At 39.7% G+C, this 26,648-nt stretch overlaps 1 protein-coding gene across 2 annotated transcripts; it reads right to left on the reverse strand.

Moving 5' to 3' along the window:
* atp10b (ATPase phospholipid transporting 10B) lies at positions 1–25,197 on the reverse strand. 2 transcript variants are annotated; one of them, XM_047352912.1, is made up of 21 exons: positions 24,496–25,197; positions 18,585–18,789; positions 18,259–18,344; positions 17,875–17,981; positions 14,027–14,158; positions 13,674–13,801; positions 13,278–13,530; positions 11,656–11,852; positions 10,689–10,859; positions 9,059–9,566; positions 8,863–8,963; positions 8,654–8,780; positions 8,365–8,549; positions 5,487–5,754; positions 3,884–3,960; positions 3,669–3,794; positions 3,374–3,574; positions 3,195–3,275; positions 2,995–3,099; positions 1,499–1,686; positions 1–380 (listed from the first exon to the last, which is right to left on the reverse strand). In XM_047352912.1, exons 1-21 carry the CDS (start codon positions 24,903–24,905, stop codon positions 71–73), a joined length of 3,966 nt encoding a protein of 1,321 aa, XP_047208868.1. In that variant the 5' UTR covers positions 24,906–25,197; the 3' UTR covers positions 1–70. The 2 variants fall into 2 exon arrangements, with proteins under 2 accessions (XP_047208868.1, XP_047208867.1); XM_047352911.1 differs by having other exon boundaries at positions 8,350–8,549.
* Positions 25,198–26,648: the final 1,451 nt, after the last annotated feature.

Here is a 26,648-nt window from a genome sequence, read left to right on the forward strand (position 1 = left end):
TGCTTTAATTACTCAGTTTATTGCAAAATTGACTCCAGTCAGAAAGTCACACATGAGCCAGTTAAGATATTTACAGTTTCCTGAATAAATTATCATCATATTGCACAGCCCTATGATGGTTGTCTGTGATGACGTTCAGACTGTTATCATCCCCCATGAAATCAGCGTCAGTGAGAGACTCGGTAAAGAAGTCCACAGGGGTCGCCCGGGTGGGAGAGGGTGGGTCAGACAGCTCATAGCGTTTGACCAACGGCCCTCCCCTGAAGCCCCTCCACTCCTTGATCCACTGGTCTCTCGTAGAAGGCTCCATCCGGTCCAGCTGTCTGCCTTGCAGAAGCGGGGAGGGGGCAACAGAGTTCTTCAGCACATGAAACGTGTACCTGAGGGAGAGAGCGTGGTGGTGAGAAAGTAGGCCAGTGAAAAACATACAGGCTTTTGATGTAAATCAGAGCTCTCTCTCTGACAATCAGCACTTTCAGAGGACAGGGAAGAATATGTTTGAAGCAGCAGCTGATCCTAACCTTTAATTTTAACATGATGTATTTACAAATCTGCAAATGTATTTGCTGTAAAAAGATCTTTATCACAGTTAATGATATAAACAAGTCAAGACTGAAGGCAGGATAATAATACTATATGATAATAATATATGATCTGGGTGGTAAATACAAAAAAGTCCCATTTGTTGTGCTGGACGACTGATATAATGAAATATATGACTGATTATTTTAAGTTAAAAAGATTCCACCCCCGCAATGCCACTAGCTATTCATGGCAGTGGTGAGTCGGCTCACAAGCTGATAAAAATAATGTGACAACGAAATTATTTTTAAAATACTTGTCTGTGTCTATTTTATCAAAAAGTGGGACAAAACCTTTACAGTATAATCAGTCATTTTCTATCGCTTCTTTCATAGTGGGTTGTGGGGAAGCTGGTGCCCATCTCCAGCAGTCTATAGGCGGGAGGTGAGGTACACCCTGGACAGGTCGCCAGTCCATCGCAGGGCAACACAGACACACAGGACAAACAACCATGCACACACCCACTCAGACCTAAGGGCAATTTAGAGAGACCAGTTAACCTAACAGTCATGTTTTTGGACTGTGGGAGGAAGCCGGAGTACCAGGAGAGAACCCATGCATGAAAGGGGAGAACATGCAAACTCCATGCAGAAAGACCCCCGACCGGTGTCGAACCCAGGACCTTCTTGCTGCAAGCTACCAACTGTGCAACCGTGCAGCCCGCCTTTGCAGTATTTGGTACAATTTCTATTTTTTTTAAATCAATCTTCAGCTCATTTAAGATTGCAAATTTCTTGCATTTTTAAGCTTTGTTGTTGATATTCTATTCAGGGAGAATTGTTTTCTTACATTTAAAAACAAAAATAGGAGATTAGATCAGATAGTTTCTGTTTTTCTGTTTAAAGATAAAAGGCAGATTTGAAAAACATGCATTTATAAATACAGTCCATATACTGTATCAAACGAAGGATTGTACCTGGGCAGCAGAGCCACCACAGTGGAGAGGGTGCAGATCAGGAAGAACATGGGGTCGGCCATCTGGCTCTGGAGGACCCAGTAAGGATTGGATGGGGGATTACAGGTAACACAGACTGCACTGTAAGCCAGGGTCACAATGAAGTACAGCGCCACACTGCCCAGCATGATAATCCAATGGACCACCGTCTAACACACAATCAAAAAACAAAACAACTATTAAACAAACTGGTAAGCATCCAGTTAGCCATTAGCATTGTCTGGTAAGTACAATTTCTATGCAAATAGTTTTATGGAACTTCAAAAAGTTATGAAGTCAAAATTGTTATTATAAAATGGTTTAGATCCATCACAAGAAACCTCCCTAATTGGGGACTGTAGCAAAAATCAGCACTGCAGCAGTGCAGAAAACTGTCAAGTGAAAAGATTAGGACATCCGGCCATAGCCATTGAGTTTTTCTGACATATTTGGACACCCCTGAGCGCTGAAGTGAGAATGAACGTCATGGTGAGAGTTAAAGAGCTGTTTGAGGCGTTCAGAAAAATTATTTACCGCTTTATGTCATAGAAGTAACGGGGTGAAGCAGAACTGGAGGCTTCACAGAACAATGTGTCTCTAGTTGGATGAGAAACAACTGTCAGAGGTGCTAGTAAGGAGTTAACACCTGCATCTTTCATTGTATTTTATATGTGTGACAGCCATGTTGGATTCTGAACCTGGGACTGCTTGGAAAACTTTGACTATCATAGTCCAAATATTGAATGAAACTCTGCAATTCCAACAGAACGCACATTATTTATCAATATTAGGAAAGCATCATTGAACAGTATTTATCTGCCTAAATGGACACCACCATGGGAAGTAAAATGTCCATATTGATCTGAATTCTCACAATTTTCGAAGCAATGGCTCATCATGGTTCAAAGTGCTGCTTTTGTAACTTCCTGTAGCAGCTAGCTGTGATGCAGCGCCAGTGCTAGCTTGTAAGTAGACAGGAGCATTTAATAAACTAATAGTTTTTTTTTCTAAATACAAGTCCTCAGGTTTGCAAGTAAACAGCAACAATGATTGGACATCCTGCTATTGTTGAGTTATTTTTCAGCCATGTCTCCTGTATAACAACACTGCAAGTAAAGAGATTTTCATTAGCCATTCTTAGCCAGTCTATAGAAAAATACAAAGTTATTTACTGCTGCTTGTGTAAAGTTAATCTAAGCTAAACAAGAAGGCCTAAAGCCCTGGCATGCCCCTACTTCCCACACTAAAAGTTTGAATTACTTAAATGTATTTGCAGTATAAAAAGATTACATTTTATTACAGGAAATTATATGAACAAGCCAAAATCTGTTTCAAATTAATTATATGGGTTTGACCTTAATTAAATGCATTAAAAACAGGGTAGTAGTTTAAGGTTTGGAGAATATATACGTACTTTGTGTGGTTGGTAAAAACATCGACTGATTGGTCCAAGCGACACATATCAGTTCAGTACTCACCCAGGATTTGATTTCTATTGCAAGATGAAGGAGGATGGTAAATAAAGCAACTGTGTTGAGTGGCGTTCCAAAGGTGAAAATATCAACATCCGAATCCTGGTAAGCCTAAGAAAGAATAAAACATGTGGTCAAATGTTAGGCAGAACGATTAATAGATGAAATACTACTTGTGACGACAACCTGTTAGATGTGTTTCTTACCAAATATGGAATAAAGAAGCAGACCAGACTTTGATAGAAGGCATCCAATATGGAAATCCAGAAGGTTAGAAAATTGTATTCCTAAACACAAAAGACACATATTTACATCCAAAAATAAAACCAATAATTAAAGTCATACTTACTAAAACTGTTACTTTGAATTTCCTTATATCACTAACCCCTTTTCCCTGACCAGTCCTGTACAGTTCAGGAACTCCCTGTAGCACCTCTGCTGAAACATCTTTGTCAAAGATGCCAAACAGGATGGGTGGGGTAGAGGTGAAGAACAGGTTAAAGAAGATCATCAGCCAGTAGTCAATCATTGTCATGGCACTAAATCCACAGAAGAACTGATACCAGAACAGCAAGTTCACATAGGCCTGAGGAGCACGTTAAATCACACAGTTCCATTATTTATAAGAACAGAAGGTTAATTCATACAGCATAGCTCTCTGATTTGGATACAGCACTCACCACGTTCTTATAGAAGAAATAAATGACCATGTTGGCCAGTCGAGTGTAGCACCAGTGTCCATGGACAAGGAGAAGCCTTTTCAGGTGCTTAAAGCGTGATATGGCAAAGTCGCTCGCCATAACCGCCTGAAATGACCAAGAGACATCACATTATGATTTAGTCTGGGACGAGGATGGATAAAAACATCTTTACAGCCAGTGAAGTCAGTTCCCACCTGCATGCCCTCCTGACCGGATATCCCAATGCCGATGTCAGCTGCTTGGATCATATTGACATCATTTGCACCATCGCCTGAAACAAACATGTAACCATTATAACCTCTGTAGTCATTTAATTTCTTTTCATTCTAGCACTGGACATCTGTTCTAAACTATGGCAAGATGTAGTGATGTTTGGGGTTTAACTGGTGATCATGGGGAAGTCATCACTTGTGGAGTCCTGAGTTTTTTTATTATATGCACAATGGGCTTTTAAATAATATAATTACTGTTCAGATACATTTTTTGTTACTTGCTTCTGAAACCTAGTAACAAACCTAGAAACCTAGTGACAAATTTTTGTCTCAAAGTTGAAAGTTGTGTCTTGCTGCAGTACCAATTTACTAATGGTCACAAATAACGTTGCCTAACCTCAATTAAATGTCAAGGTACAGTGTCTAACAACAGTATCCATATCGCTCAAGCATTATGGGCGGGAGGCAGGGTACACCCTGGACAGGTTGCCAGTCCATCGCAGGGCAACACACAAACAACCATGCACACACTCATTCACACACCTAAGGCCAATTTAGAGAGACCAATTAACCTAACAGTCATGTCTTTGGACTGTGGGAGGAAGCCGGAGAACCCGGAGACAACCCATGCATGCACGGGGAGAACATGCAAACTCCATGCAGACCCCCGGCTGGGAGTCGAACCCAGGACCTTCTTGCTAACAGTGCTACCAACTGCACCACCATGCAGCCCACAAACTTTAATATATTTTATTGGAATATTATGTGATTGACCAAAACAAAGTAGCACAGTGGAAGGGAAATAATATAGAGTTTTAATATTTTTTACAAATAGAAATATGAACAGAAAGGTTGTGGTGTAAATACTTTTTTGCAAAGAAAAGTATTATCAAAAACCAAAATGGGCAGTTTTAACAACCACCTAAACAGAAACGTAATCAATCCACTGATGTTTTATTGATAGCGGACTTTAGTTATCTGGAGATATAAAGAGGTGAAGCAAAAGCAAAAGCAAATGAAAGTTGTTTGTAATCCTATATCATCCAACCCTTGGAGTAAGAAAGAAAGCAAATATAATTGGTTTATTTTACAAGCAACCAAATAAAAGTTGTTTGTTGCTTCTTAAAATGTATTTACACAGTTTTCATGAAATGTGCTGCACAGTCAGGATTAAACAACAAGCATAAAAAAATTATAACATTTAACCAACACCAACATTAAACTTCAACATGGCTGACATGCATAACAAAAGTGCCTTGACTGACTGTTTATTTTCTATTCTGTTGGTTTGAATTAAATTAAATCAGTGGCATGTGTACTCCACAAGCCTCGCTTGTAAGCACAGCAGTTTGCAAATCCTACTGGTTTCCAAACGTGCAAACTGAACACAGTTAAATTGAGTGATATATCATTTTTTGTCTAGAGGAGTTACAAGCACTCTTCGTCGCCCCCTGCTGGGCCATGGGAACTGCTTTTGCCTTGGACCAGTTGAAGACAAACTACTAAATGATTAAGCCTAATTAACAAACTCATTAAACAAAAACAAATCAACACAATATAAATCCTACTTTGATGTACAACTTACCAACAGCTAGTGTCATGACTTTGAGTTTTTCCCTGACCAGTTTCACCACTCTGCTCTTCTGCAGGGGCGTAACTCTGCAGCAGAGAACCGAGCGGCACCGTTTCGCCAGGTCCACGAACCGCTCCTGCAGGTCAGGTGACATAGCCAAGGCTAGAGTGTTTCCATCAATCACCAGAGAAATGTTCAGGGTGGTGCCCACGTTACGAGGGTCCTCTCCATACCTCCTGACCTCCTCCAGAGTGCAGTCCAGGATGGACGTGCACGTGAGCTGAAAAAACAGAAGATGCTCATGTCAGATTCACTTGTAGTTTTCAAACAACAATACTAAAATTTTGCCAAAGATGAACTGCTTTTTACAATGAAACCATGATATGTCCAGCTAATGAACCAAGAAATGTTTTCTAAAACTGCCTAGAAAATAAATAGTGATGCCATAGTTGGATGTTTGCTCTTTAACAGGGTATAGATTACTGCATGTGCTGAGTCAGGCTCTGGTCTCATTAGATTCATCATTGTTGTGTCTGAATAGCTCCAGATGTTGCCAAAAGAAGGTTCTCAAGATGACTAAAAAATATCTCCATTTTGTATTTTTTGTAAAAACAGATTACAGTTCTCAGTAAAGTTCATTAGTGTTGGTGGGAAGGTGGATGTGGGAGGGTCGTCTCTCCAGTGGTCACTGAGTTAGGGTTGTAAAAATAAAATGTTAATTAAAGTGTATTTCCTGTGAGGGTTGAATATTAGACTGGTAATTAGATATGAAAGCATTAGTTTTGGTGTATGGGGGTACCTTCGTCATCAGTTACTAGTGCCTCTGAGGGTCTCACATCAGACCCACTTATTTCAGACGGATCCACGTGTATCCCTTAGAGCTGCCAAGTAATTTTTATCCATCCCCAAGACCAGAATGAGAAGACATGGTCAAGTCATTATGAAAGGCTTGTTTCTGTGAAACCACATTTTAATGGCCTTGGTGAGGTAGGCCACACACCACATACCTTATCTCCCTCGGATGAAAAGGTGAGGGTTTGAACTTTAGTTTGAATGTAGAAGGGGTTAAATGAGTTCAAACATTTAAATGAGAGGAAGGAAACTTCTTGAATTTGGAGCTCAGAAAATCCTTATGAAAACATCTAAAATATTCCCATAAACAATATATATGTGAATAGATATATAAATAAAAAGTATTAAAGGTATTTATATCTTTTTAGCTTTTGAATACTGAAAATATTAAATTATAATTGTGTTAGTCAAATATGTTGTTATACTCTTGGTATGAGGTAATCTTAGCATGTATTGATTTATTCCTTATACCATAATGTGAGCAGAAGATACAATGTGATGTATAATTTTGCCATTCATTTTTCATTTTACCTGATGAAAATAGACAGCAAGTATCCCATGTTGTTAAGTTTTTTACCTTTTATACAACACTTACAATGCTAGCCTAATGGAATGATGGAAATAAAAGGTTGAAACATTCTGGTCTTCTTGATACAAAATGGGCTTTAATTCTACCTGGTATAAGAAATGCTTGTTGGGGAGGTTTGGCCTGTGCATGATTGAATTTGTTGGGCATAATTAGGAAAAGTCCACACCTAATTAAGGTCCTAAAGTCAATTTTCTATGCATTAATTTGGAAGGTGAGAGGCTGCTGAGGCTGCAGGCCCACTCTTCCTGCAGCTGAACAAAGCAACTGCACTCAACAATAACTCAGTACAAGCAGCAGCAAAGAACATTGTAATTCAGTTTTCTATGTGTTGGATACTATATGTAAATTGAAGAGAAAAACATGGACTGAATTAGTTTTAATTTAAAATAAATAAATAAAAATATGAAGGGTGCAAACATCTCTCAATATGGAAATAACACCCTAAATTGCAACGACGTGATTTTATTAACAATGTGAAAATTTATACTACAGCAATGAGTCTGGGCTTTTGAAATTGAGAATTATGGCTCTGGACTCGGGGAGCTCTTCTGTTTGGGGTGGCACGCACTCAAAAAAGTTTACCTTTCAGTTATGTCAGACTTTTCTATCACTTACATGTATGTCCAGTAAATAGGGGAGTGTGAACCCCCTGGGTTGTACACGGTGTGAGAAATTTAAGAAAATATCACTGAGGATGATTTATAGCTTCTAAAGAACACTGAACAACATTTGATCCTTTATACTGTAGTTTACAGCTTAAAATACAGAGACCGATCAAATCCTGAATTATTCTACACTGAATAGAAATTTGATATGAACAGTTTTAGAGTCATAAAGCATATTCTATGCTTGAAAACAGAACAAAATATAATTTTCCCCAGGGGGTGGTGGTGGAGAAAAGCACAAAAACTGCGATATAAAGGACCTGTCCACACAAGACAAAACTGTGTTGTTTCAAAAATGATTTAGAAAAACTGTGCGTCCAAACGAGTGCACACATCACCACTGAAAACGCTGTAGTATGTATGCCAGGCCCATTGGTGGTGCTGGGACACTGCCACAGAAACACACCAGAAACAGTGGACAAAAACACAGAGCATGCATTCAAAAAGTCCAATTCATGTGAGGCGCATACTGGTTACAGTGAGAGGTGATGGAAAGACGTTTCAGAAAAGATGTGTTTTGGATGGAAACACAGAACCAACATTTTGAAATTTTTTCCACTCAAGGACCAGGTTTCAAAAATCTAAAATTTTGGTCTCCCAGAACCCCTGACAAACTTTCTTTGTTTCTATCTATCTATCTATCTATCTATCTATCTATCTATCTATCTATCTATCTATCTATCTATCTATCTATCTATCTATCTATCTATCTATCTATCTATCTATCTATCTATCTATCTATCTATCTATCTATCTATCTAATCTTCACCTGCAGCCTCCTGACCTTGTTTTGGGAGCTCATGTTAATCACCAGGTCTTCCTCCTCCAGTAGCCTGCAGGCATAGCCGATGTTGACAGCCGTTTCTGGCTTGTCACCTGTCAGCACCCACACATGGATCCCTGCCTCCCGCAGCGCCACAATGGTGTCTGGGACGTTTTCCTGCAGACGGTCCTCAATGCCAGTCGCCCCTGCAGGAGGACAAACATCCCAAGACAGGCATCATTCACACAATGATCTCATCATGAAGATATACCTCTTAAGTGCTGGGAGTGGTCAGGTTGATGGGTGTTACCTAACAGGGTGAGCTTTGTCTCCAGCTGTACAGCAGTTTCCATGATGAGCTCGTCTCTGCACTCTATAGCAGCCTGTGCCCTTTTTCTTTTACCTAACCAGCTTTGATACGTGCTCTCACTCACAACCTGTCACAGATGAAGAGACATGAAAACAAGCTTGTGTACTGCAAGACATTGATGCTGGTGTGAATCACTAAGGATTTCGTACTTTTTTTGTAATGCAGAGTGTGCGAAGGCCCTCCTTTGCATAGCAGTCAAGGTGGTGTTGAGTATAAGCTGCTATATTTTTCTCTATGCCACTGATGTTTTCTAGAAACAAAATAATACAGGTCCACTCATACAGTGTATGCTTGATTATTTAAACAGGAACTAGATACATCTTTCTTTTTTTTACCAGCATGTACCTGCGTAAGGTGTTCCAAGTAGCTCCATGATGGCATAGTCTGCACCTTTAGTGTACAGCACATACTCTTTGGTGACTGGGTGTCTCACCAAAACGGACATCCTCTTCCTGTTGGAGTCAAAGGTCAAGGTGTCCAGCACCTCAAACACGAGCTCCTCCCCAGACGGGAGCCTCACAGTCACACTGTTAGGAGTCCGTGCCAGCAGGATGAAGCCATATGCTCTGGCTGCGTACACCAAGGCTGCCTCATCAGGGCTCTCTGCCTCATAGCACAGGTCCTCTGACTCTGCTGTAAGGAGGTCATTTTGAGACAGAGCATGGAGAGAACATGTTTGGAGTCTGTTTGGGTCCCTACTGCTCTCCGTTTTTGTAGAGTCTATAACTGGATCTTCTGAGAGACTGTAGTTCCTCTTGGACTTGCGTTGGAATAAAGCCCCAGCTTTTTTCAGCATACTAGAAAAGGCTTCCAAAGGGTTGTTCGTCTGGCTGGAGCTTGGAGACGTGCATGCCTGAAACAATGTAATAATATAGAAACAAATTTCAATACTTTTTAATATGATCCAGACATCAAACTCACATCTATTTATTTATTTGCATCTTTAATCATTTGTCCAATTTAAGGGAAACAAAAATATAGTGCCTTGCAAATGTACTCATGGCCACAAACCTTATTGTATTTTATTGCATCTAAGGTGATAGACTGACACAGAGAAGCAAATATGGATGACAAAAATGTTTTCCAATATAAATTTAAAAAGCATGGCATACATTGTATTCAGTCTCTGCCAGTCAAGGCACTGTAGAACCACCTGTCACTGCAGTTGCACTTGTTAATCATTGGGGTATGTCTCTACCAGCATTCACATCGGGCTGAAGTTGTTGTTCATTCCTAAAAAATAGCTCTCGCTGGCCCAGATTGGTTGGAAAGTATTTGTGAACATTTCAGGTCTTTCCAGGAAAGTACATTTTGATCTCAGCTGACCAGAGCACATTCTTCCTCATGTTTGCTGTGTCACCTACGTGACTTGTGGGAAACTGGAAATGGGACTACTTATGGCTTTCCTCCAAGAATGGCTTCCTTCTTGGCACTCTTCCATAAGAGTCGGTTTTGTGCAGTGCACCACTAGTGCCTGTCCTGACAGGCTATCCCACCTGAGCTGTGGATCTCTGCAGCGCCTCCACAGTGGTCATAGATTAAGCAGTGCTCAGAGAGATGTTATGTTTGATATTGTTAACCCTTCTTTAAACAAAACTTTCTCACTGACTGTGTTCTGTTGTGTTCCTGCTGTTTGTTCTCTAATGTTCTCTAACAAAACTCTGAGATCTTTAAAGAACTGCTAAATTTGTACTAAGATTATCTAGTTATTAGTGGACTATATTTAGTTTTAGTTGACTTCTGAGGAAAAATGGTTACACTGGATATTATTTAGGGGTATCAGAGTAAAGTTGGCTGGATACAGAAGCACCCCACACTTTAGAGCCCCAATTGTAAAAATCATGAAAAGATAGCACAGTTGAATTGTCAGTTTTCAGATTTGTACTTAATTACAGCATACTGGTTGTTTAAAGAAGAGATAAATCCATGTTTTTTCTCAGTTCAGTTTTCCATTTCGCAGTTGCAGTAAACTCACCCTCTGTCTGTGAGCATTTGCCATTGAAACAACCACTGTGTTGCAAATGGCGAGAGCCAGAAAGAAGTCCAGGTGAGCATCAATCTTTCTGCTGCTGTCTCTGCAGCCACCGCTGCTCTCTGCCCTGCTAATCTGCTGAAGCAGCTTCTGGTCTGGAATTACCTCGGTTTCCTGGAGGAGCAAAAGTTAATCAGTTTGTTAATTAAATACTGTCTGTTGTGTTAAATGTTGATAAACCTTGTCTCGGTTACACTAAGTTCTCCCTAAGCTGACGTAATGGACTCAGAGAAAGTTTTAATCATTGAAACTTTCCTTACAGATATGATTGACCATAGATAAGGCAGGTTTAAAAGGCTGAGAAGAGGAAAGCAGTATTATTATGTTTTTATTCATATAGGCATGCTACTCTGCTGGAGACACAGCATGAGGAGGAGTAAAATCAGGCTCCTTGTAGAGTTTTTCTGTCTCTGTATCTCCTCCCCTTTGCACTTTAGACAAAAATAGGCACAGAGAAACTGTACTGTACTATATCAAAACAGCAATGACTAATCTATCGTGCACTTTTACAGTTGATGTAACATTGGTAGTCTGTGCCAAATGGTACTCAGTGTGACCATATGTCCCGTCACAGACACAGGGGCAAAGCTGAGCCATCGCTGACACCTAGAAGCTTGACCATCTGCGGCAAGCACAGGGACCATGAGGCCTTTGACTCAGGGATGAATCAGATTTGGGTAAACAGATTGACACTCTGAGGTTTTCTTAGTTCGGATTTATATGTTGTACAAGTGTAAGGACATACATTATTATGTTCTTTTGTCAATTTTCAATCCTAAAAATGTGCAAACTAGTTTGAAAGGTTTACTAGATATTGTAATTTACTGTGATGTTTGATTTAATGTCATGTCTTTGTGCTCTCCAGTCACATTCATCCGGTAAAGTCAGAATTAGCAAGTGATCTTCATACCAGTGGACTGCTGAAGGCCACATCACTCTGTCCATTTGACGCCACCTTGCTCTTGCGCCTGCTGTCATGCCAATGTGTGTCTGCAGGGCCGATGCCCTCATCTTCCAAGGACCACCTGGTTCGTGGGAGTTGTTGATGCTGGTTGAAGATAACCTCCTCCTCAGCCTCAGGCTCATTGAGGAAAGCAAGGCGGACGGCTGAAAAGGACCAGAGATATCGACATATTAGCCGTAAACTGTGGGCTTTTATAGAAGAGTCATAAAAACACGCAGTCTGGAGGGTGTTCATTTTGTACCATTTTTCACTCGTTTTAATGTGTTGTCACAGTACAAAAACAAAATAATACTTTATGTGCGCATGAGTCAATCAAATTATAAGGCACCACATCTGAAAATATGACTAAACAGGAGAGGACAGGTGACAAACTCATATTTAAAACATATTATATAGTTTGAGCAATAGATGCAGAAAAACACCACACTAAGCCTCCCAAATAAAAAAAATTTGTGTCAAACTAACGATTGAAACAGAAATTCACAAATGCACTTTAAATCACTGGTTGTCAAAGTAGGTACAAAATAAACCCAAAGCAGGTCCAGAATGATGAATGATCCATGATGATGAACGTATTTGCATCCCAGATGCATGCATCTGCCACTGGACAACATGTATAGAGTTCAAAATAAATAAATAAAAACTGCAACCTACAATACGGTCAATCATTACCAGAAAGAAAGCTAAATTTCAACAAACACAATAAGTGTGAAAAAACCCCAAAAGAAATCAAAAACCTAAATGAATAATTATTTGTAATTTTATATATTTTCAAAATTTTGGCATTACACCTTTTTTCATTTATTATGGATTCCGACATGGGCAAACTGAGTCTTTTAAACTGTAATACAAATTATGGCCCCTGGTCAAATCAAAACAACTGTCAGCAATGCTAGATATGATCAATTTAGGTCATAAAGCTACATTTTCTTACAGTAGTCTGCCTAGTTGTTGTTTTTCGATGTGTTTAAAAAAAATGTTTCCTTTAAAATATTCTGGCATAATTTCTTTGTTTGGAATGTGTCTATATCTATATCTATATATATACATATATATCTATATATATACATATATATATATATATATCTATATATATACATATATATATATATATATATATATATATATATATATATATATATATACAGTGTACATATATATGTTCTCCTATATATTTCTATACTATTTTTCTAATATAATTACGATTTTGCCCAGACCTTCACACAGACCCTTTGAAGACATAGTATTTCATGTCCTTTCATGTACTTAAGTATTGCATCTCAGTTTATTTCATTTGGCAGGTGAGTGTTTTTAAGACAGAAAAAAATTAATCATAAAATTCTTTAAACTTCACTGATAATTTCATTTGGTCATATATTGTTTATCTAAACAGTTTTATATACTGTTTGTAGATAAAATAACAAAGCAACATTTCTGTATTTTACATCAGGGCCACCGTATTTATGGTAGTATACCAGAATCATTGTAATTTTTTCCAGAAGAATCATCCATAAAAAGCTGCATCATCGATTTTAATCTGTAAAATGTTGGCTGTTCAAAGTTCTTACCATTTTCTTTGTGTGAATACTCAGTACCCATGATAGAGCATCTGCGAAACACCATCTTGTTCTCAGTGAGGGTGCCCGTCTTGTCTGAGAAGATGTATTCAATCTGGCCTAGGTCTTCCGTGATGTTCAGAGCCCTACACTGTATGCGGCTGTCTGTCTCCTCATCGTACAGGTCAATGTCATTAGTGATGAAGAAAATCTGACCGACTTTTACCAACTCAATAGACACGTAGAGAGAGATTGGAATTAGGATCTGTGAGAAACAATGAGTGCAGCAGTGGTGGTGGAAAATAACACACAAAAAGGAAAAAAGAGAGCAGACAAAGATCGCAGGAGTTAGTTTAATGAGCTTAAGGTGAACGAGAACATCCTGCTTGAGTGATGTGTGTCAGACACCTGAAGAAGGATGATCATAGTGAAAAACATGTAGAAACTCATGAGACTAGGATCATCCAGGTGACCGTTGCTGCCAGGGACCAAGAAAGGGGGCACGCCAGGCAGTGACTCCAACCATAAGTAGTGACCTGTATTGATGAAGACAGCTTAAAGTAATTGCACTGGATATTAGACAAGAAACCCAGATTCCTCCTCATATTTCCCCCTGCTTCCCCTCTCTTCTTTAAGTTTGTGTTTAGCCCTGTAGCAAAAAAGTTAACCTGCTTTAAATTGAAATCTAATGCTTCCCTCCCATAAAATTAGATGATTCCGTCTACATAGTGACTCTGTGTTTAAGTGATGTAATTCATTACCAATTGCTCCAATAAGGCACATGGTGAAGAGAAGAATGAGGCAGAAGAAGACATCTACATTTAGCTTCCGCTCCAGTTTGCTTCGCTTGCATCTCGACCCATTGTTGTTGAGCATGGACTTGGTTTCATGGCCTTAAGGATTACAGGAGATGGCGAGTTATTCAAACACTGAAGAAAATTCTTATCATATCTTCAAAGTTACTGGTTTTTTACAGAACTATAAAGAAATTATTTAAATCAGTAAATGAGGAAGCTAGTTGTATGTATGGAAAAGTGTCCCCTTAGATGTTTTGGAGCATCAACAACTTCACAAGTATTTAACATTTGTACAAGTTATAAATATTTATTCTGAAAATATTTTCCATTATGCCTTTCTGTCTTTGATTTTCCATGTTGCCTTCATAACTGTATTTATTTATTTATTTATATTTGGTAATTTAGGCTTTGAGTGTTGACTAGTATTGGTAGGATACATCAAACTGATCAAACTGAGCTTAACACATTTTATGGTATTTTAATACATTTTAAAAAATATTTATTGAATAAAACATTCTTAATTAAAAATGTGATTAGATACATAATAATACAGGAACATTTACATTTAAGTAGGCTCAGTGTGCTTTATTGTTTTGTGTGACTATAAATGTTGACACAAACTTTTATCAAGCTAACATTAGCAACAGACAGCAAACCACAGAGCAAGTTTTATTGTTTTGTGAGAAACAAAACTATAATAATTACATAACTGAACAACTATATAAACAAAATTAATAAAGTATACATTTATTGAACCTACAGGAAAATTGATAATTAGGTTCTGTAATTTGAGTTGTAAATGTCACTTAATGCTAATATTCTCAGGTTGCTAACACAACCTGAGAGTATTAGCATTTCCATTACAAACCAAACCGCTAGAGTTTACAGTGTTAAGGTAGAATTTAATGAAAACATCAAAAATAAATGAACCACAAAATAGCCACATAAATACATCTGTACATTAATTTAGCTTGAACTAATACTGGTAATTTGGTGAGTTTGGTTGGTATTAAGTGTGATTTTGTAAACTGTAAATAATGCTAACACAAAACAGAGCATTTTATGGTTCTATTTGCACCATGAATCAAACTATGATATCAAACAATTCTAAATATAGCTTTTGACTGAAGTTCAAAGATTAGGACAAAAGTTTATGAACACACTAGAAATGAATAAACTTTGTAGCTGCAATATTGTAAATTTTTCAGCTTAAAGTACAAAAGGTGATTCTGCGTTTGGTAACCGTTCAGTTTGGTTGGGTAACCAATTAATTTGAGAGCATTAAGATGATAACGTTAGAAGCACGCATAAAAGCAAACCACAAATAAGTCACAAAATTCTGATTAATACTTTCAGAAAGGCAATTACATTGTATGTATCATATTCTGCGATGCCTGTCGCGGCGGTGGTCGACACTGGCAGTAAGGGATGCTGTCAAGCTGAAGAAGGAGTCCTATCAGCTGTGGTTGGCTTGTGGGACTCCTGAGGCGGCTGACGGGTACTGTGAGGCCAAGTGTGCCGCGGCCCGGGCTGTGGCAGAGGCAAAAACTCAGGCCTGGGAGGAGTTCGGTGAGGCCATGGAGAAGGACGACCGGTTGGCCTCGAAGAGTTTCTGGCAAACCGTCCGGGGCCTCAAGAGGGGGAAGCAGTGGGGGTTGGGGAGCTGCTGACATCGACTGGGGACATTATCGGGCGGTGGAAGGAGTACTTCAAGGATCTCCTCAATCCTGCCGTCATGCCTTCCCTGGTGGAAACAGAGGCTGGTGACTTGGGGTTGGACTATTTCATTACCCAGGCTGAAGTCACCGAGGTGGTTAAAAAGCTGCACGGTTGCAGGGCTTCGGGTGTGGATGAGATCCACCCTGAGTACCTCAAGTCTCTGGATGTTGCAGGGTTGTCATGGTTGACACTCCTCTTCAACACTGCGAGGTGGTCGGGGACAGTGCCTCTGGATGGGACAGACCGGGATGGTGGTCCCCCTTCATAAAAAAGGTGACCGGAGGCTGTTTTCCAACACACCCCTCAGCCTCCCTGGTAAGGCCAGGACCTCCAAGTATTGGAAAGGAGAGTCCGACTGATAGTCGAGCCTCGGCTTCAGGGGGAGCAGTGTGGTTTTTGTCCCAGCCGTGGAACACTGGGCCTGCTCTGTACCCTCTGCAGGGTATTCAAGGGTTCATGGGAGTTTGCCCAACCGGTCCACATGTGTTTTGTTGACCTGGAGAAGGCATTCGACTGTGTCCCTCGTGGTGCCCTGTGGCGGATGCTCCAGGTTTTTTAGGTACAGGCAAGGGCCGGAGGGGGTCTGGTTTGGGGACCAGTGGATTTTGTCTCTTCTTTTTGCAAATGGCACGGTCCTGCTGGCCCTCTCTAGCCAAGACCTACAGCATGCACTGGGGCGGTTTGCAGCCTATTGTGAAGCGGCTGGGATGAAGATCAGCTCCTACTACTCCGAGGCCATGGTTCTCGACAGGAAAAGGGTGGCTTGTCCTCTCCAGGTTGGAGGGGAGTTACTGCCACAGGTGGAGGAGTTCAAGTATCTTGGGGTGGTTCACGAGTGAGGGAAGAATGGAGCGGGAGATCGACAAATGGATCGGTGCGGCTGCCGCAGTAACGGGGACGCTGTGACTGTGCATTGTGATGGACGTTCCTACCCTCATCTATGGCCATGAACTTTGGGTCATGACCGAAAGAACGAGATCCCGCGTACAAGCGCCTGAAATGAGCTTCCTCTGTGGGCTGGCCGGGCACTCCCTTAGAGATAGGGTGAGGAGCTCTGCCATCCAGAAGGAGCTCGGAGTAGAGCAGCTGCTCCTCCACATCGAGCGGTGCCAGTTGAGGTGGCTCGGGTGTCTATACCGGATGCTTCCTGGACGCCTCCATTGGCAGGTGTTCCAGGCACGTCCCACCGGGAGTAGGCCCAGGGGACGGGCCAGGACACACTGGAGGGACTATGTCTCTAGGCTGGCCTGGGAACGCTTTGGGCTCCCCCCGGAGGAGCTGGAGGAGGTGTCTAGGGAGAGGGACATCTGGGTGTCTCTACTGATTCTGCTGCCCCCTCCCGGATGAAGCGGATGACAATGAGTACAAGTACAAGTTCGAGTACGAGTATCATATTCATATAAGTTCAGAATGTTATTTTACAGAAAATGGCAGAAGTAGCAGCATCATGTTTGCTGCCAGAGGGACCGGGGCACTTTGCAAAATAGATGGTATCATGAGAAAAGAACATAATATGGTAATATTGAACAACATCAGCCAGGAAGTTAAAGTTTGGGTACAAGTGAGTCTTCCAAATGGACAGTAACCACAAGCATACTGCCAAATAGGTTATAGAGTTGCTTTAGGACAACAACGCCAATGATTTGGAGTGGCCATCACAAAGTCCCTGATCTCAGTCTTATGTGTTGGCAGAGCTGACGAGGTGTCTGCAAACAAGGTCACCCACAACCCTGATTTGGTTACAAGAGGCATTTCATCAAAGTATTGAGAAGCTTGTGGAAGGACACTTGACTAACTGCAGGTAAACGTTTAACAAAAATTCTCAAAAAATTGTCTCGGTGACTTTTAAGGAATTTAAATAAAGAATAAATAGAATATAATTAATTTAGGTAAACCCAACTGACCTAAAAAAGGACACATTTAGTGTAATTTCATCTCAAACTGTAAAGGGAAAGAAAGGTTATGTGTGTTTTTTATATTTAAAAAAATCAGGTTTCACTTGTATCTCAATGAAGTTGAATTAAAAACTAAACACCCATCATTTGTCCTGTTTAAATGATACAGCTAAGGCAGTGAGCCAGTTGTGAAATTACCTGCATACACCACAAAGCCAACAGCATGATTTGTGTTTCTCACTGTGCAGCCTCGCAGCAGCAAACTCTCAATACTGGCGCCCACCTTGTCTTTATCAGATTTCTCTCTGCAACAAGGGAAAGAGACAATCCTTTTTACTGTCAGATCTTGTTAGATATTCATTATTGCTGACATATTCCCCATTAGAGCTCTCCTGCTTTTTTCCAGTACTGGTCTTTCTGTAGGAGCTGTGGCGCCCCGGAAAATTGATTACAGTCTATTACAGCCCCAATAATGTGTCTGCTATTATTGAGAGGTCCAGTGAGTGGGTTGGAATTAGTTTTCACGCTTCTAAGGAACACTTTCTTTTTAAAATCAATGCCAAATATGTGTTTGATACTCACAAGAAACATTTAAAGTGATTCAGATTGTCATTGGGCCTTTCACACACCACAACGGCATTGAAGTTCTCAGGCTCAAATTCAGGATGCTGCTTAATAAAACAAAATACAGCCTTATTACTGTATGAACGGAAACTTTTTATTTCCAACTTAACCTAAATTTGAAGAACAACACAGTCATTTCTGATTGTCATGCAAACTAAATATACAGTCGAAAGTATGTAGAAGGACAGTTCTGTTTTTTTCTGTATTTCATCCCTCATTTTGACAGGTAATGACAGGAGCAGGAACTGTAAGTAATGTCAGGACATGCCAGCAATATTTCCCACCGATGTACAGAGTCCAGAAACAACTGTCCTCTGCTTCAGGTTGGTTTCCCCATCCAGGTTGGCCGTCTCCAGGTGGCAAACGCCGTTAGGGTCGGATGAATAAAGGAGGAGCAGGTCTGCTGGGACGATCTCGTTGCAAACTACTTTGACAAAATCTCCCACTCGTACATCCTTCCAATGTCGCTCCACATACTGCTTCTCCCTCCTGCGGTCAAAGAAGTCAGACATCAACTTTTGAAGCCGAGATTGACTTTCATGTACCGTGCCTTGCAAAAGTATTCTTCTCTATTGAACTTGTACACATTTTGTCATGTAACAACCTCAGTTTTCTGGATTTTATGGATGGACCAACACAGAGTGATGCATAATTGTGAAGGGAAAGGAAAATTATACATGGTTTTCAAATCCTTTAAAAATAAAACTCTAAAAAGCTGGATTCTGAGTTCATCTCCTTGAGTTAATACTTTTTAGAATGTCATGTTGTTGCAATTACCAAATCTTTTGGAGCACTTGTAGTGACTGGGAGGTTTCCACTTTCCTTTTTGCAAAATAGCTCAAGAACAGTCAGCTTAGTTGGAAAGTGTCTGTGACCATAGATTTTCAACTCTGACCATAGATTCTCAGTTGCATTAGGTCTGAACTTTGACTGGGACATTTAAAGGCATATGTATGTTTGATCTATGTTTTGGTCTTTGGGTCCCCAACCACCAGGCCAAAGAGTGCCACTGGGCCATGGGTACTGGGTTAAGATTTCAATCAAGTATTTTGCGTAGTAATTTACAAGGGTGGTGTGTGAGTGCGTTTATTTAAAAAAAACAAAAGAATCTTTGTGAATCCACGATGCTTGCCTACGTCTTATGACATATGCTTTTCAAGTTACTTATTTTCCTAATTTTCCTATGATCAAATTCTCTCACCTGAGCTGTGGATCTCTGCGGCTCTTCAAGAGTTACCATGGACTGCTTATCTTAATGCTCTTGTTTTGGACTGTAATTTCAGGTTGGGTAGGTTTAAAGTTGTGCCGTACTGTTTGCACTCCAGGATGATGGATTGAAAGGGGCTCTGTGATATGCTCTGTCCTGTCTGCTGTGTTTCTTGGTCTCCATGATGTTGTTTGTTCACTAATGTTCATCAACAGACCTCTGAGGCCTTCGCGTAACAGCTGTATTTTTGTTGAGTTCATATTGGTATTACTTATGCACATGCATACTTTTGAGTTTTTGGAAAGAGATTGTATAAATATCCTTCTACTTCACAATTATGCATTACTTTGTGTAGTTCTATCACATAAAATACCAATAAAATACATCAAGTCTGTGTTTGTGAAGTGACAAATTGTAGGAAAGTTCAAGGGTAAAACTTTTGTAACCCACTTTCTAGTCAGAAACATAATGATGTGACGATAAAGGACTATAGTCACTCAGATTATTTTATAACCTGATTCACTTTCAAGAATTAAAGAAAAGGAGCAACTGAACTAAACAGCATGAATCCCCTAAGTTAAAAAAAAATCTACATTGGGTAGGCAAGATAGGTTTTCTGTGTTTTAGTATGAGGAAATATAAAGAGAAGTTTAGTAAAAGAACTGCACTTTGTGAAGTAAGACAGTTCTAGGACTTCTTTCAGAGAGTGTTTTGCAGAATGATCACATCCCGTATGTCTAGCTGACCGAGCACCAGTGACAGAAAGTTGAAAGTATGCTGCCCTGCATGTAGGACCTGATGGGTTAGTAACCACCCAACACCACACCTCACTCCCAACAAAGCAGGAGGAGAGCCTAATGTATTTTTAGGATGCTGTATTCATCACCTTGCATACGTTATAGTACTTTCAAACATTCATTTCATGTGTCAGACTGTGTTTAGGTATGAATTGCATACACTCCCTGTTAACTTGAAAACAAAAACACATCTCTTTGCTGTTAGTGCTTTGCAAATGTCTCAAGTCCTTCCTAATGTGTTTTTCTTAACTCCATTGTACAATTCAGTCAGGCAGAAAAGCTCAACTCAAGGAATTGACCAGTGTTGTTCTCATTCATAACAGAAAACTAAGTACCGAACAGATTTTAAATTAGATGTTATGGTATTTTCTATATAAGAAGTCACAAGGGCTTAGTTTATTCCCATTTCTTTAGCGCTATGAAAACAAAGATAACATGATTTGAAAGACAAAGTATTGTCTTAGCACCAATGAGGTGATTCCTAAAGACTTATTTTGTGTCAGATCTTTCCTGAATATTTCCCATTTCCTAATGATATGACTCCTAGATTCTGTTCATATGCTGCTAATATCTTTTTTTAAAGCTGACAGTTTTGTTTGTTTACCTCCAATTGTCCATGTCCTGTCCAATGTGTTGTCAGAACAGGGATGAATATGAATTCAAATAGAAATTCTTTCATATACCTTCAGAAATCATGAAGCACACACAATTAAGACTAGATTAACAGATCACATAAAGTTGTGGGTTTATGGAAGTAAAATATAAGGAAATTAGGATTACATTAAAACTTATGTTCCTTTTACTACTAAAAAATAATAACTTGACCTAAACCAGGCTTTCAGAAACGTTTTCTAAGAAGTACCACAGAAGTGATTACTGAGGTTTCAAAGCATGATCATATTGATAGACATTTATAAACATCAAGAATAGAGGAATTTGATTTAAACAGTTAATATTCATTGGCACTATATTTTTGGATGAAGGTGTCAAGAGCGAAAGTGGATGTTTTCAACAACCCCGATCTTAAAAATCCAAAATGGCTGCCACATATTCCAAGCAAAGATAAACTGTTTGTATCATATAAGGTCTTTTCCCAATTTTTTTCACAGTTTCTTTGGTGTTTAAATAAATAAATATAAGGGCTGCTTGGATGCAACTGGAAGTTATATTCCAAGTGTCATGCATGCCAATTCTGCATGCTAATAATGTATTGGTCTCTTGGATTTACATCCGTTACCTTTGATGCCCACACTTTTTAAAGCTCACAACCAGTGGTGAGGACATTGTGATGAAGAAAAAGAAACAGAAAGTGAGGGAAGTGTGTATTTATCATATTGTCATAGCAATATTCAGCAATAATAACCTAAATATATGTTTTTCTGATATTGTGCTTTCTTAAAAAAATGTACTTGCTGTTAGCTTATAGTGTTAATATAGTTAGCTTGCCACAGAGCACAGCAGTTAGCCTATCCCACTGGTTTTCCAACTGGAACACAGTTAGGTCGGGTTTGGTTCCACCTTCACAGATGAATAAATGGCCACTAGAGCTTGTTCTTGGTATATACACATCTACATCTTCTTGAAACGTTTATTAATTCCCTAGTTCCCTCTGGTAATTATCTTATGTCTGAAGCACAAATAATTTTTTCGCTTGAACAATTCATCGTCTGTAATGGACTGGCGACCTGTCCAGGGTGTACGCCGCCTCTCGCCCATAGACTGCTGGAGATAGGCACCAGCTCCCCCGCGACCCACTATGGAATAAGTGGTAGAAAATGACTGACTGACTGACAATTCATCGTTCCGCTTGTGGCTTATTTTCTGTACATCACAGTTAAATAGCTTTTCAATTAACCTTTTAATAACTGACACCCTAATTTCTTCTAAGTAAAACTAAAGCTAATCCAGGCACTCCAGTTTGAGAAAAATAAGTCAAGTTTCAAATGAATAACTCAGCATTTTGGGAACATTGTGCTTGTCTTCTTCCTTGAGAAACAAAACCATATGAAAATATCAAGCCTGCTTTATGCTCTGTACTCGAAATCTAAAGCCTTTGCCAGAGGCAAAATGAGCTTTGCTCTGCACACAAACTGCAGACAGGAAAACATCTGGGTGAGTCTTTAGATGACAACAGGATGATTTTATCTAAAAAACATTTCTGGGAAAGATTTTCCTGCACAGTGAGTTAATATAAAAGTGAAATAGGTAAGGTTTCAGAATGGAATTTAACCAGATAGTCTTTTTAAAATTATATTTGTTTAAGGGGAAAAGTGTCTCTGGTTTCTTTGTTTAAAAAACAGGTATGAAGTGAAACCATATCTAATGGTTTTAATAGATACTAGGTGTTACTTTCAGGGTATGTACAAATGTAGTCTTTCAAACAACAATGAATACAACAAAATGCTTGTAGGGTGGTGGTGATTGGTTTTAAAGATCCATAGTATGGAGCCAGTTAAGCTAGACTTGTTTAACAAAACCAAAAGAATTTGGCATCACACTTAACAGTTGGTGTGCTTAAACACAGCTGGACTGACAAGTATTTGATTTAAAAACAAAATGGCAATGATGAGCAACAATGTAAGGCTTTTCATGCTTCACCTAAAACAATTCACAGCTCTGTGAAAACAACAACAAAAAAATAATTTGATGGGAAACGGACGATAGTTAGGTTCAAGTTTCTATTATCTGATTGTATTCCACCTCAGCATTTACAGTCAAAGGTGACTGGTCTAAACAGTGGTTTTGATACTAGTTCCTGTCATTGTCATATAGAAAGAATTAACTTTATATCCTGAGATTTACATATGTAACTTTTTACTATCCCATTGATAATGGTTTAGGATTTCCAGTATACATGCAGGAACCTGCTGAACCTGATAAAAATGATTGTTTGATTGCACAAGTGTCAGAAATTCTGTGTCAACAGAGTTCATACTTTAGGCAACCATGACACATCAAATCTGCAGTGTCTTCTCCTGACTAAGGCTTTCCAAGCTATGCGTTAGCTTTATGTACTTAGCACAAGTTGTAAGGAAATTTGTTTTTGGTTTATTTTTTTTCTTTGTTGTAAAAATTATTTTTGCTAATAACATGTATACTGTTAAAAATACTTATTTTCCCAGCAAAATAGTCCCACATTTTTTAAGAAAATGCATTTGTGGGAATCTCAATGCAGAGATACTAAAATTAGATTCTGGAGAGAGTGGCAGTCCCATATCTCCACACTTTAGGACCAATCTCTATTCATCCAGGATGTCAAGGTTTATCAGAGACTACCTCTAGAATTTGGTAGTGCAGAGGATGGATCGGCCTGGCCTGCCTGCAGTCCTGACCTCAGCACCACTGAAAACCAGTGGGATCAACTTGGGAGTTCTCTTCATTCCAGAGTGACCAACACAAAAACATAGACTTGCAAGAAATACTGACTGGACTGAGGTGTCATACCCCAGCAGTGTGAGACCAAGCTGGTGACCAGCATGAGGAGGAGGTGCCAGGCTGGTGTAGTTGCATATGGTTCTCCAATGCACTGCTTAGGCTTCTTTTTATCAAATGGATTTATTGTGAATTTGCCAGTATGTCTTGGTTTTTCAAACTTTAATCATCCAACCTAATTAATGGCACCAAACAGGTTTCAGTTGCATAATAAGCTGTCTTGCATTGGCAGAGTAGATTTGCCAATTTGTTCGTGACACAACCCACATACTACACAGCTTCTCAAATAGAAAGTGTTCAATGGTAGAAGGCTTATTGCCAAAAGGGCAACATTGCAACAAAGTAAAAAAATCAACCAAAACAAATTTCCTGACTAAGTTCATACCCATTCTGTGGTCTTCTTGTGCTTGATAAATCACAGCAGAAAAAAAGGTCTGAAAACGGCTGTCATCCGTTCAGAATTTCTCTTTTTCACCAGTCATTCAAAAAAAGAAAACAGCTAACCTTACTGTCTCTGATTACGCAATACTCAGTTGAGGATTTCATCAAACATGTTCAGTGTGATGGTGCGAGATGTTGTATAATCTCCCACACATTCTCTATTTTTAAGTCAAAAATTCCCAAAGGCGTGCTGAAACACAGAGGCAATAAAATACACAAACACAGACATACAGAGAATCACAAACAGATGTGCTGATGTGGTTTACACCTGCCACATCGTGCATGAACATTCAGAACAAAGAAATCTCCTGAAAGTACCTGCTGTAGATGAAACATGGCATGTTGTTGACCTTCCTGTCAGACTGGTACCTCCTAAAGTCTTCCCAGGCGTCCTTCAGTGCTGTCAGAGACATGATGATACAGATGGGGATCAGGCCCACCTCGGGCTGGAACGCGTTCACCACTGGAATAAAGTTCAGGATGGCCAAGCCCACAAAGTAGAGATTCGCCATGCGGTGAAACTGCTCATAAAGGTTCATGGGAAGGAATAACAGCAGCGAATATTTAGTGGTTTCGATGGCATTTGATGGGAAGAAGCGATTGGGTTGCTTTGCTTTTTCCATCCCCTCGTACGGCAGATTGGACTGCAAGCTGCGAAGTTCCCTCTCCCGTGCCCTCTGACTATGCAGAGCATCCCTCACCAGGGCCAGAGGGCTCCTCCACATCATGGTTGGACCGTTGCTTTTGTCTCCTTTCCTCACCAAAGTTTTAAAGATCCATAGTATGGAGCCAGTTAAGCTAGACTTGTTTAACAAAACCAAAAGAATTTGGCATCACACTTAACAGTTGGTGTGCTTAAACACAGCTGGACTGACAAGTATTTGATTTAAAAACAAAATGGCAATGATGAGCAACAATGTAAGGCTTTTCATGCTTCACCTAAAACAATTCACAGCTCTGTGAAAACAACAACAAATAGTTCCATTTCCACAGAAGTTAAAGGGCCTCACCTCTGAGCCATTATCTCTCTCAGTGGTTGTCTGTCAGTGTGTGATGCCTGAGTCAAAGCAAGTGACAACATACTTCTCCTAAGACCGCCCTTTTGTAATGACAGGTGTGTTTGCATTCCTTACTCTGGGACCTATTAGAAGGAAGAAGCAAGATAATTGAACTGAGGAAGGGAACAGCAAGAGCTCAAAAGACTCAATTTGTATTTCTAGTGTTTCTACATTGTAGAAAGTTCAGTCAGTACCTCAGCTACTCATTTTCTTAAACGTATATAAGATATTAAAAATGAAAAACAAAACTCACACTTTACACATTAAAACATTACACATTACACATTAAACCATAAAAACTGCTGCTAGGACAGCAAAGTCCTTTTGATACAGGACAAATTCCCCAAACTGATTTGTCAGTCCTGGAGCAGGAAACCAGCTGACAAATTTTACGGTGAGCAAACTGATCAGGGACAAAAGGACATCTGTCTATAGTTGCAAAAGATCTTTATCCATCAGCTATAGCTACTGGGGAACACTGGGTACACAGTGCCTTGCAAAAATATAAACCTTTTGATATGTTACAACCACCGACCTCCATGTATTTGTTTGGGATTTTATAAAGAACAAGGAACACAGTGGACAGGTTAGGGATGAAGTTTAAAGCTGGGTTAGGTTGTGAAACAGCATCCCAAGCTTTGAACATTTTAAGAAGGCCTGTTCAATCCATCATCTGACACAACTGCAAACCCACACTGGCCAGAATTAAAGAGCATTAATCAGAAAAGCAGTCAAAAGGCCCATGGTAACTCTGGAGGAGGTGCAGAGATCCACTGCTCAGATGGCAGGGTATGTGGACAGAACAGGTATTGGTCGTCCACTCCAAAATCTTGGCATATGTGGATAAGTGATGAGAACAGAGTCATTGTTGAAAGATGGTCATACCTTCTCCGTATCTTTATTCCAGATTACTACCAAAAGGGGCTCTGGTCAGATGACACCCAAAATCGAACTTATGAGCCAATAAGCAAGTCACAAAAAACAACACAGAAAATCACCTTTAGAACACTATCCCCACAGCAAAACACAGTAGTGGCAGCATCATGCCGTGGGGAGACTTTTCTCAAGTAAGCACAGGAAATCTGAACCATGGTGATAGGAAGATAGACGGAACTACATACAGGAAGGTAATGAAAGACCAATGAAGTGGTTTAGATAAAAGTATATTTATGTATTAGAAATGCCCAACCAAACGCCGCATATAAATTGAATTAATTTAGATTGTCTAATCTAAATGAACTTAAGCTATTTTGCCCCAGAAGAATGGACAAAAACTGTAGTCTCTAGATTTACAAAGCCGGTAGGGACATGACCAAAAAGATCCACAGCTGCCACTACAGAGAAAGGTGATTCTAGAAAGTATTGACACCCCACACTATTCAGATCTTTTGCATAAAAGAAAATTCATTTAAA

This window comes from Girardinichthys multiradiatus, chromosome 23 (genome assembly GCF_021462225.1).
Source record: "Girardinichthys multiradiatus isolate DD_20200921_A chromosome 23, DD_fGirMul_XY1, whole genome shotgun sequence".
NCBI lineage: Eukaryota > Metazoa > Chordata > Actinopteri > Cyprinodontiformes > Goodeidae > Girardinichthys > Girardinichthys multiradiatus.

Coding starts and splice junctions, on each gene's coding strand:
- atp10b (XM_047352911.1), bottom strand. CDS start 24,905: ATGATGTGGAGGAGCCCTCTGGCCCTGGTGAGGGATGCTCTGCATAGT. Junction 13,531..13,673: donor CTATGATCATCCTTCTTCAG/GTGTCTGACACA, acceptor TGTTTCTCACAG/ATCCTAATTCCAATCTCTCT. Junction 11,853..13,277: donor GTATTCACACAAAGAAAATG/GTAAGAACTTTG, acceptor GGTCCTTTTCAG/CCGTCCGCCTTGCTTTCCTC.